General features: G+C 38.6%; 1 protein-coding gene across 2 annotated transcripts in view; it reads left to right on the plus strand.

Annotated features, from left to right (window-relative positions):
* lama5 (laminin, alpha 5) overlaps positions 1 to 12849 on the plus strand; it is a 311767-nt gene that overhangs the window by 276366 nt on the left and 22552 nt on the right. For both annotated transcript variants that reach the window (XM_037977106.1, XM_037977105.1), the window contains 5 exons: positions 3229 to 3363; positions 3597 to 3751; positions 4787 to 4919; positions 10690 to 10833; positions 10922 to 11052. In XM_037977106.1, coding sequence (XP_037833034.1) covers positions 3229 to 3363; positions 3597 to 3751; positions 4787 to 4919; positions 10690 to 10833; positions 10922 to 11052 — 698 coding nt within the window. The remainder of the gene's footprint in view (positions 1 to 3228; positions 3364 to 3596; positions 3752 to 4786; positions 4920 to 10689; positions 10834 to 10921; positions 11053 to 12849) is intronic.

Below are 12849 nucleotides of genomic sequence, written 5' to 3' on the forward strand. Positions count from 1 at the left end.
GTAATCATCAAAATTAAACGAAATAAACATTTGAAATATATGAGTTTGTATGTAATGTATGAATATAATATACAAGTTTCACTTTTTAAATGGAATTACTGAAATCAATCTACTTTTTCATGATATTCTAATTTTATGACCAGCACCTGTAAGGTGTAATAAAATATCGTATTAAGTTAAGCTTGTGGAGTTAAATTGTGTTTTGCACATCAAACGCTCACTCTCTGAGATTCCCATCTGAACTTCTTTTTTCCCATTTGATTTTTGCCGAGTATGAATTGTTCCCATTGCATTTTTAAAGGCACATGTAAAGTTTAGAAACTGTTTTGGTTGGCATTTGTTTAATCGAGTTCAGAACAGGAAGAGTTGGATGACCAATCGGAGCGGGTGGCAGCTGTGACGTGTGCGAAACTCCGGTGCCTTGTCCCGCACAGGTGCTGGAATTAAAGGGGCCACACTAAAAATTTGTCACTGACACTGAATTTGAAGTAGAAACAGTGAAATGGTTTGTAAATAGTTTTATGTGTAACAGTAGTTTGTGTCAGTGTAGTTACTTTTTCATATTTTTTCAGTAAATAGACATTTTGACAAATTTAACTTGTTTTGAAAAATTTCTTATGATGTACTATAGAAAAATAGGTATTTTATTGTGTTTATTCATTCCCTACTGTATAATAATCATGTTGACAGTTACTTTATTTACAGAACTGGATTTATCTCGGCATCACCTTTCATTCGAGCCCTCACTGACACATGTATGTTGAAGCATATAAGAGTTATAGCTTTCTGAAGTTACATATCCATTTGGCACAATTTGGCACAGGTTGGATAGGACCTGGACTTTCCCTCACAAAGACATGTTCATTACAGTGATTCTTCTGTGCAAATGTTCTAAAATTTGAACTCAAAACAGATAAGACTTCATTCTACAGCCTCATTTGTTTTTCCGGCCCCAACACCCTTCCTCCATGTACAGTAACTTGATGAAAAAAGAGAAAATTCTAGGAAAGAAAAAAATGCTTGATTTCTTTGTGTTTCAACTTCAATAACTACTATTTGGTTAAAGTTACTATGATTTTGACTGCTGAGGTAAAAAATTCAAGTGCTAACTTGACATGGAGCCCAATCTTTGGTTTGAACCGCAAAAGGTTGAAGAATAGAATCTAATTTAATTTGGGTATGTCTTTTACAGGCTTCTTGGGGTTTTTTAGGTGGAAGGGTAATTTATCCAATAACTAAGAAGGAATTGGACAAAGCTATTAGCGAACTGAAAGCTAGCAAAAGCCCAGGGGGTGACGGCTTCTCAAATGAGTGGTATAAGGCTTTTAGGGAGAAAATTTCCTCTTTACTGTTGGAGTCCTTCAACTGGACCCTACGAAGGAGTTTAGTGATGAAACAAGTACCCTCTTATGTGTCCAGCGGCCTTAGTTCTTTCTGGCGCTGCTCCTAGCTATGAGCATCTGAAGCAAGTTACTCATCTGACCTGTTGCTGCTCCCACACCTGCTCTCGTAGTCATTCTGGAAACCTACTCTGAAACCCCCAGTTTTTCTTTGGCTCTTCCTGCAGCTGTGGATCGGTTTTCCTTCTGGCTCTTTTCCTGCCGTTGCCAGCCTAGTAGCTCCTTCAGTCAAGTCTCAACAGAGCCGTCCTCCTCCCTCGGTGCGAGTACCACCACATCAAAGCCACATCTATTTAGGTCTAGCTCTGCTTCATGCGTGTTGCTGTAGGTTTGAATGTTGTTGTCCCAGTGGATTCTCATATTGGTGTAAGGAGTCTGGAAATGAATAACTTTTCCTTTAGGGTGTTCTTTATTCTGTGGTATTCTCTGCGCTTTTGAACTATCTCCGTTGCATAATCATGAGTAATCAGAAGCTCTGACACAATGTATTGCAGAGCTACTTTCTTCACCTTCGGCCACACCAAAGATGCTTCCAGCTTCCATCCAGCTTTCTCTGTCAGCCACTTATCTCTCAACGTATGGAATCCATAGTCTTTCTAAGTTGGTCATTATCCCCTTTGAGATTAGACTTAAGCTCCTTTATGGCCTCCAAAAGGTCACTTGGTGTTACAGCAGTCCCGGATAGCCTTGGCATATCAGATGGGCTAGAGTTAGCTTCACTTTGCTTGCTTTTGAGGTTCTGCTGCTTTTTTCCTGATTTTTTGCCATGGTTTGTTTATATTTGCATCTTGTGATTCTATTCCTTCTTTTCAATGTATTGATAATCTGATTGTACACGAGTACTGAGTTTTTGATATGGAATAATCAAATGTAAGTTGGAGCACGTCATCCACACGTCTGCTACTCCATCTGTTAACCAGAACTCCCTACCACCCCGACTCAATCAATTTTACAGAAATTAGGCTAAACTTTGTCATGCTAGTAGCCGAAGAGGTATTCACAACACACTTAGAGCACGAGATCTCATGATATTGTCATACTAGTTTTGCAGATAGACCAAAATGGCTGCAACTTTGTCATTTTTTAAAAATCATCTCAGTTTAAGTCTCTGGGATGAAAGGCGGTTGGTGAAATGCATTCCTTCAAGGATTATTAGATCTTTAATTTGGGGAAGTTATTTTTTTAATTCTAACTCGAGCAAATCCAAAAAATTGACATAAAATATTTGAACAGTGTCGTAAGTAAGATAAAATTTACCACAGTAGGTTTCTGAATTTTTATATTTTCTAGGCTAACGCACCCAAAAATATTTATTGTAATATTATTAAATAGATAAAACATAAGGAAAATCCATTTTGGAAGCATTTCAGCTTGTTTTGTCAAGTGAACTCACATGACCTGTTTGCACTTGGAATATGTGTTGTGGATAAGCTACTACTACCATACTACGTTTTAGCTAAATATCTATAAAATTCACTGAGTTAAAGCCATTTTTGTGTTGGCTAAGGTCGATTATCTTCAGCGGCCATCTTAAATTAAATTAACTCTAAAAGTTCATCTCTTGTAGTTAAACATCCAATGATTACTTTCTGCAAGTTTCATTAGAATTCAACCAGTGTTTCATAAGATATTTTGGTAGATGAACAAACAAACACACAGAAACATTGTTGCCCTTTTCAGCAGCAGTCGATGATACTGTATATTTGTATTTAACAAGTCGTTTGAGTTATGATCCGTTTTAACTTATTAAAACTTAAGATGGGTATTAATGCTTGCTGATATTTTTCGAGTGTTTCTCAGGATTCTTTTTGTCTCCCTCCTCCATCAGAGTAAATTCCTGTGTTTGGCAGTGCTTCATGGAAGACTCAAGGTTTACTATAATTTCAATGGTTCTCTTGTGGAAGCTAAACCTGATGATCCAGCCTCAGAATACCTGAAGATCAGTGATGGTGAAGCAAAATCTGTGAGTCTCACAAATCTTTCTAACTCTTTGTTTAATCTACAGTTTCATTAGGGCAAATGTGTAGACAGATTCCTGATTCTGGCTTCCTCTATTCTTTGAACCCCATCAGTCAAACTCTGAACCTGTCTTATAGAAATAAGAAATTTTAGTTTGTGTTAAAACTCATTACCATCATTTCAGAATCTAATTCAATTCAATTGCTGTTTTTTGTGACCTGTTATTTAATTGTTAAGCTGAATGTTATCATCGTGAAAATCAAACAACAAATTGTGGTGAGGCAACCTTCAAAAACCCTCTTCACCATCCGGGTAGAGGACCCCCCAGGTTTACCTCAGTTCCACAACAAGTACTATCTGGGCGGAGTACCACAGCACCTGATGCCTGACAGGTGGGTGGAACACTGAAAAAAAACGGGTTATTTTTTTTCAAAATATTGTTAAAATTTCGTGTTGTGAGATGAGTATCTTGTTACACTCCTACTCTTCAACTTTCTTTGGCTCAATATTTTTTCTATGAGAGCATAGCTTTTGGTTTAGATTATAACTACTAACTGTGTTTTCTGCACATTTAATATTTACTACCTCGCAACAATGTTAATGTTGTATTTGCAGGAATCTTGGTCTTTCAAGTTCATATTGAAAACATTGTGGGGTTCCATTGTCTGTTATAGAAACCGATGAATCCACAATGGTTTTGAACATGCAAAAAACCTCTGTAGTGAGGTTGTTGTGATTTATTATTGTAGCGGCAGTGGATCAGGGTCCCAAATACAATGTGAGTGAGCTATGGCAATTATCCATTACATAGAGTCCACACACCTCGACATGGTTTGGTTGTTAAAAAGCCGAAGCGGGACTGGCTATGCCTAAAGCCAATATCTCAATAGGCTGCGACTGTTAGCAACATTCCTGAGGGAGTCTAAAATGTTTTTTGCAAAGGTTCCCAATTTTCCTGCTTGAGTCGCAGAGCTAAGATTTGTCACTTGAATTTTGAACATCTTCAAAACATTTTGCAACAGTTTTTCTCTCAAAGTAATCACAGTCATTATGGGCATCTCAAACCCCTCTTGATTTTGTCGCATGCATCTGGAACCCCTCTCATGAGCACTAGAGCTGTGTTTTGATATCTGCATGGGAGCTCTCCTCTGACAGAAAACATGTCCAGATCTAAAAAACATACCATTGATAAATAATAATTAGTAAAAACTGGTCTAACTCAGTGCTCACTGCTGTGGTCTTGTAATCTTGAGGCTAAAGGTTTGAGCCCAGGTTGTGTCAGGAAGTGCATCTGGCGTAAAACAACTGTCAAATCTTTCATGTGAGTTTATTCTTTGTGGCAACGTGCAGAAACGAGCAACCAAAAGAAAAACAATATTAAGTAGTTGGGTTTTGTAATGACTCATGGTGGTTTATTTTTTCCTCAGTTTGAAGATTCTGTTTTCAGAGCAGAGCTCTGTGAGGGCCTGCTTCAGGAACGTGAAAGCAAACAATAATTTCATCAATCTGAAGACGATGAACTCTTCTGGAGTCAGTTTTGGCTGTGAGGGTGACCTGCTGGTAAGAGAGCACACTTTACTTTTCAACAGTTATTAAACATCTCTTTACAAACAGGAATATGTAACATTGAGGGCATCATCTGTCACATTTCTGCTTCTTCACACTGCTGGCTAGCTGTGATATTTGCTTCTCATGCAAGATCAGACTGGAGAAATTAAATTACATTTGTTCAGTGGTTCATGAGATATTGTGCTGAGTGCTGAAGGACACAACTGATTTGCAACACGTTGCACCAAACTTCTTGATACAATCAAATCAAAACAGGTTAATAACCACAGTAATAACAAACAGTACTAAAAGCGCAACAAAATGTGATGTGTTTTAAAAAGTGCATATTATTTAAAGTGTAGCATAAAGAAGCACCCCTTTTTCATGACCTCTGACCTAGTGTCATCTTTCAACAACTATTCCCTAACATGACATGGTTTCCTAAGACTTGCGAAGAAAAACATTGCCAAAATTAGATTTTTATTTGATTATGAAGCCTGTTGAAATATGAGCTGCGGCGCCAGATTTATCTTTGAGGTTGGGGGGATGGGGTGTTTTGTCACCTTGCACTCTCTGTTTGTGCATGCCTTGAATGTCACATGTTCAGTTTTACAACACAGTGATGTCAGTGGATACTTTCACAGCCATCAGATCTGGAAAAGAAGGCAACAAAAGTCTTTTTTTTGAAAATGTAACAAACTGCAGTCATGAATAAGGTGTTCCTTTTTCACAGAGACATGTAGATAGATATTTCTCTGTTTATTAATAATAAAGTGTGTTATTAGTGAATTGAATAGCGTCTCTTTGTTCATCATTCTCTCATCATTTCTGTTCACACATCTGTGAACAGCAATGATGAGAGGGTTCACATCTGTGAACAGCAAGGGGTCATACTGAGCACTGAAAACCCTCAATTAATTAACCTTGTAAGTTTACAACTAAGATAAAATTTGATTCAATTCGCTAAACAATGATATTTAAATCTAAAATTGACTATTCTTAATTTAATAGACAAAGCTTAATTATGTATCAAGCTTTTACCTGTATCGAATCATCATCAAGCAACAATTACCAAATAATTAATGAAAAGTTTTCATCTGTGATTTTTTTATTCAAATCATTTATTAGGAATGATGAACATTAGTACAACTAATTGCTTTATAAATGACCATGAAAAAAGTAAACACAAGTTAATATTAAAGCTGCAAGCAGCATTGGCCCTCGCAGCTCAGCGCCTCTCTTGTCTTGCGACCGCGGGAGCACCAGCGACAGTCGTCTCTGCTCTTGTGCCAATTCCGCATCGTCCATTAGGTGGAGCATTCAGCAAATATCCCAAATTGCCTTCAGTCTAGATCGGTACAAGTCCGGTGGCATGTCTTAAAATTATGGCAGAAATCCGACCTTCAAGATAGGAGTCATTGTCACTTCCTGTTTTGTGGCAAAGGACTGGCAAGGATTTCCTGTAGGCTTCTCAACATGTCATGTGTGGTTATCAAATGTTAGTGGATATAGTTTAAATCTTATATCACATAGGGGGAGAAGCTGGAGGAGTCTCCCAATAATACTCACTTTCTTCTCTGAGTGGGCAGGGCTTTAGTGATGTCATGAAACAAAAACACTAATGTCTCTAGCAGTGCTTATTGATGATGCACAAAAAATCTGGTGCAGATTGGATGAGGTAGATATAACTCTTGGGAGATATAACTCATGGAATAATCTAAGGGGCTCACTGGAGTCAAATTCCAATATAATCCTATTGGCCTCTTCAGAGGTTAACAAAGGTCATTCATATCCAGTTTGGTGAAAATCAGATAATGCATGTGTGATTTAGAGCCAACCGTATGCAAACGGCAAAGGATTGGAATTCACCATTCTGACACGCCCACATTATTCAGGCACCAGTCAGTGCTGAGAGAGGGATTCAGCATCATGTTGTTCTGTCATCCAAAACAAAGTTTAAATTTGTATGAGTGAAAGAGAAGAAAGGACAACCTCCAACAGGAAAACAGGTTATTTCCTGTTGGAACGGGGCGGGGCTAAAGTGATGTCACAAATTGACCACATTAATGTGATTAGTGTTTGTCTGTTATGTCAAACAGAAAATTTCATTAAAATATATCTTTTTATGTGGACGTTATTACACTGTGATGTTTCATGGCGAATGGTCAGATTTTGAGGCTTGGCCACACCCACATGCTTTGATGTAGCAAAAAGCTTTTGATACCTTTTTATCTTCAATGTCTCAAGACTGAGCTCAGTGATTCTGAAGTCTGTATGTCAAAAGCTGTAGGAGGAGTTCGCTCAGATGAAATGTGTGTAAAAACACAAAAACGCGGTTTTGATTTAAAATGCCCGACTTCCTGTGGGCTTTGGACCATGGCTCCAAGAGACTTTTTCATAGGTTCTGTCAAGGTGCATATCTGTACCAAATTTCATGATTGTCAGTGAAAGCATAGCTTGGGGCTCATTTTTTAAAGATTTCTAGGGGGTGCTGTAGAGGAATTAGGCCACGCCCACCAACTATTGGACTGCATTGCTATTAGGGGGTGGACTAGGATTGATCGTAGTGAGTTTAGTGCAAGTCGGATGGATTTTTTGGAACTTAAAGCCAAACGTATGGCAATGGCATGACTTTGCCATACCGCCACAGCCACACCCTCCAGCAAAAACTCTTGGTGCTTTAATGCAAGTCAGACCAACTTGTTACCTGTAACAGCAGTCCCCAACCCTTTTAGCTCCACTAACCGGTTCATTATCAGACAGTGTTTTCACGGACTGGTGTGGCGGATAAATACAACAAAATAAAATGATACGACCGGCATGAAAACGGGGGTATTTTTTAAAACATAATAAACATAAATCTGACGTGTACTTGCAGCTTTGTTAGCTACGTCCAGGTATTGCATCAACATGAATAACACCCTCTCCTCCCCCTAATGTTCTCTGGTCAATATGGCAATTTTTAAACATGTCCTTTAAAAGAAGATACACCACAAATATAAAGTGCACAAAGAATACAACTCACCATAAGGCTGAATCTGTGGGAGCCCTGTGCCTGTTTCTCAGTAACGAGACGGTCCCATCTAGGGCTTCCAGAGACGTTTGTTTTTTACTCATTTTGCTAGCTTGTGGGTTTGTTTTTAGCAGTTACGTATCACGTGACCTAGATAAGCGTTTTGACATCCATCAAGAGTGAGTCATAGACAGATGTAGTGGAGAGAATCTGGTCAGTTTTTCAAAATAAATGTCGTTCAGACTCTGAAAATAAATAAAACAGAAAGGCTGTAAGTTAATTATTCTTTTTCTGCGGCCCGGTACCAAATGACCCACAGACCGGTACCGGTCCTCTGCCCGGGGGTTGGGGACCTCTAGTGAACAGATATAACAGCTTTCATGGTGACATGTTAAATTTTGAGGCCTGGCCACGCCCATTCAGCATGCTCAAAATCTGACGGTTTTGATAACTTTTGTACAACTGTATCAATTTTCATGCCTCTACGTTAAAGTAAGGTCAATGTGGCTTCACTGATGTCACCCCAGCCCTGGATATCTGAGATTAGCCTACATCACGGCCGTTTCTGAGTGACATGCTTTCAGAAATCGAAACAGACCTGCTGCCACAAGTCGTGGTTATATTTTTCTTGTTATTTCAGAGGTGAGAAGATAATTCTCTTCTTCTCCTCCTCTGGTTAAATTTTCTCAAAAGCGACCTGTCATTGCAGCGCAGTTGCAAACTCCAGACAAACAAAAATGACAAACTATCCACGCAATTATTTGTCTACCCTGACACCAAAAGTTATCTACTCTGGGCCAATCTGGATCTGAACCAAACCCCCACCCGGTTCCGGCATCACTGAATATGAGAAATGATTATTGATCATTATTTATGTGCAAATATTCAAGAAAATTATTCAAGTGTTTTTTAACAATTTTTTTTTAATCTTTTGTCTTACTGGAGACCTGTACTCTGTTATGAAATAATATTGGATAGGGTGAGATAAAGCCTTTCTGCTTTTTTGTTCGTCATGTGAGGACTTTCTTCTTTCCCCTCATTTTGTTTTCGCTCAGTGTTTTTAAGTCCAGCAGACAGAAAATAAAGACAGAGAAAACTAAAAAGAAATTTATTAGGTATTAGAAAAATACCTTTTTGTACTGTTAAGAAAAAATTGCTCTATTTTGTGTGTCATCTGTCGCCTGACTCCTGCTGCATCAGTTACCTCCTTGCCAACTCTCTTCAAACATCACCAAAACCTCAGGTGACTTGGAGAGAATGCTGACTACTGACCCTCAACAAGCGCGGGGCCTTAACCTGCCTCCTTAATGTGGTTCCGTCATGGCTTGGGCAGCCTCCAAGTTTCTCAAAGACAAAGTGATCACTGGCCCTCCACAGCTTCTATTTTATTTTAACTGATGCAAATTGATAAATAACATCTTATTTCCAGTCTGATGTTTCATCAAAACAACCTGAATTAATAACGCCTTCTGACCAAATTCCAAAGTGAACTATTTACCAAAAACTAGTTTAAACTATCCCAAATTCTTGCGCGAGTAAGAAACCGAAAACAATAATCCTAAAATCCAAACATTCTGTTTAAAGAAATCTTCTGTATCTGCTAAACCAATAATCCTTAAATCATTTTAGATTACACAGTTTTATGTGTATGCCACCTTTATAAATGAGACCCCTGTTATTTTTGTCAGGCGGGGTGGAGATGGAGACGAACCCAGAATGCAGACTCATTCTTAAAATAAAAAAACTAATTTATTAAATAAGGAAATAAACAAAACAAAAGCTGACATGGCAGCAAACTCAAACATAACAAAAGATCCAAGAACATGGCAGGGCACAACATCAAGAAAACAAAGCACAGTGAGCAGCAACCGACAGCAAACAATGAACCGACAGGGTGTGGGAGAAGTGACCGAGTTTTTGAATACTGAAGGTGACGAGGTAAGTGGAAACAGGTGAGTGGGGATAATGACTGACAGGTGGAGATGGGCGTGGCAAGGAAGGCAAAAGAGTGACGGAGGAGGAGTGAATTCTGACAGCAATACAAACAGGAAAAAAACAAACTGAAACAATAACTCAAAACAACAACAAGATAATAAAGATAAACTAAAAACAACAAAACCCAAATCCTCACAGTTTTAATTATATTTGCCAAAGCTGAAATTTTTCTTTTCTTCCTTCATTTATTTATTTGACTATTACTTGTTTATTTTTGTTGGTTATTTTTGTGTGTGTTCTTGGCATTGTTCAATTCAATGTCATTTGTTTGACCAATAAAGTAAAAAAAAAAAAAACTACTGACATTATCACATTCAATACCCATTCAGGAAAAAGGCATTTTAGCCGTCAACAACTGGGTCTTCTTATCTCAGTATCTGTATGTTTCTCTTAGATAACACATCAAAGAAACTTCCAGAAAGTAATCATAGGATATAGATCTACAACTGACTAACTTTGGAAATCAGTCCAATTCAAATGGCTGCCACAACTAATCAACCTTACCAAACACAAAACTGTCTATAACTCAGACAACTTTTACAGACATTATGCTAAACTTGTGTGAGGTTGTAGCTTAGTGTCATTCCCAACTCATACATACTAGTACTAACTTATTGCATGAGACCTGTCTTTAAAACTTTGCCATTAACTGTTGAAAGCAACCCTGTTTGTCTGTTAGCAAAGTATCTCATGAACTACTAAACAGATTTTTGTGAAACTTTCAGGAAATAATCATTGTATCAACAACTGATTAACTTTTGTGTGTTTGTGTAGGTGGCTCGTGAAGCTCATTTCAATGGTCAGAGCTACCTGGATCTTGGTGTGACCAATGTCTCCAGTCTAAGGAGCAATTTCTACATTAGCTTTAGCTTCAGAACTGACCAAACTGAGGGACTCATGTTCTACCACCAGAATCAGGTCAGAACAATTACTGTAATGTTTGTTTCTGTCCTCTTTCCTTCCTGACTTCCAGCTGGTGTTATCCTCCCCTGTGTTTGTCTTACAGGGAGACACCTGTCAGGTATTTTTGGAACAGGGCCACATTGTGGTGAGAGCTGGCAAGAGTCTCATTAAGACTAAGAAAACATACAACGACAACAAGAGTCACAATGTGGCTGTAATCAACACCAATGCCGGGTAGGAGAGCTGTTGCTAAAATATCACAAGACCTCAACACTGTACTAGAGAAACACTGGAAAGGCCACTGATGGCGCTAGGCAAGATTTTTGGTGGTCATTTTGGTAGGTGCTATTTGTATCACTGTATACTGTTTACATATGGAAGTCATCAGTCCCAAAACCATTAACCACCTTATTTTATATAAAATAAACAAATATCATGCATATTGTGAAAACAGAAGACAAGAGTACAACCCCTGGCAAAAATGACCTACTCTTGGATGTTCTTTCAGTTGTTTAATTTTGAATAAAAAATAAATCACACGCATGCCACAAAACTATAGTTTTCCAAAATTCCAACCTTCTATCATTAAGAAACAATAAAAAAGAACAAAATATAATTGTTGTAGTCAGTCACAAGTGTTTTTTTAAATCCAGTAGAGGAACAAAATATGGAATCACTCTGTAATTTGCAGTTCTGAAACAAATTCTTGGATCAGGCTGAATCTGCTTAAAATATAGTTCTCACAACTTGGAGAACTGTTGCACAAAGCAGATGACAGGAATCATGTCTCCAACAACAGATATGTCAGAAATACCACTGAAACTTCTTCCAGAAGATAAATCATCACAGAACGTTGCAAAAGGCAATGGTTGTTCCAAGTCAGTTGTTTCTAAAATCTGGACCAATCAAAATGGGAAACTGTAAAAGGGAAGCATACTGGTAAACCAAAGAAGATGTGAAAGCATCAAGGCAAAAAACTTAAAGCAGTATTTCTTGAAAATAGGAAATGCAGAACGAAACAAATGGGCAGAAACTGGAGTCAATGTCTGTGACTAAATTGTAAGAAATCGCCGAAAAAAATGGTACTTACATACAGAAAAGTCCAATGAAAGCCGCCATAAACACTCAAAAGGCAAAAACAAAGTGACAGTGGGCTAAAGAAAAGCAATCATAGACTTGAGGGAGATGGCGGTCATTACATCTACATTGTATTTTTTTACTCTTTTTGTATTCCATCATTTGAATGATTTCATGTCCTTTGACATAGGGCAAAGAACCTGAAAACTTTCCTTCAAGAAAGACACAATGCCAATGGCATGACCTTGTTGGGTATTTATTTCACTTAATCTGATAAAAGAAACCACACAGAGAGGATTGTTTATTTTCTGAAAGCTTTTGCAAAAGGAGAAGTTCCAAAACAGCAGCTCTTCCTTAGGCAGCTGTCCAGGAAGCTCTGACCTCTGCATGAGCTATCTTTTTTTATTAAGAGAAAGCAAAGGGTGTGGACTAAACCAGCCAGAGCCGGTCCAGTCCATAGTGTAAACACATGATAACACATAGCTGAGGCAGAGGACATTTTAACCATAACACAGAGATTGTAGGGCGCCAGAAGCTGGTGCTGCTGTGTGTTACCTTGAAAACCCGTGGACACGAGCTCGAACTTTAACAGTTTATGTTGAGAGCTCGTACGATAGGAATGAACTGCATTTCAACCTGGAGAGACTCACGACAAAGAGAAGCTGCAATTAAATGGTTTTATTTGACATGAATGACATGAGATATTTGGCGCTCGGACCTCGGCGGAAGATGCGAGTGTCGACAATAGCAATGCACTTCGAGGAGAAGCTCAGGTTGAGCATTAGAGGCGTCTTCCCCGGGCCGGACACTGGTGGTGGAGGTCGAAGAGGGGAAGGAAGCTTGAGGGAGCTGGGAAACTGGAGGTGGAGAAGGGGTGGAGGTGGGCTGAAGTTCGGCCGGCAAACGGATGGGGCCATGATGGAAGTCCTTTTAAACGAAGGCTTGCTCGCTGAT

Source organism: Kryptolebias marmoratus, linkage group LG8 (assembly GCF_001649575.2).
Source record: "Kryptolebias marmoratus isolate JLee-2015 linkage group LG8, ASM164957v2, whole genome shotgun sequence".
NCBI lineage: Eukaryota > Metazoa > Chordata > Actinopteri > Cyprinodontiformes > Rivulidae > Kryptolebias > Kryptolebias marmoratus.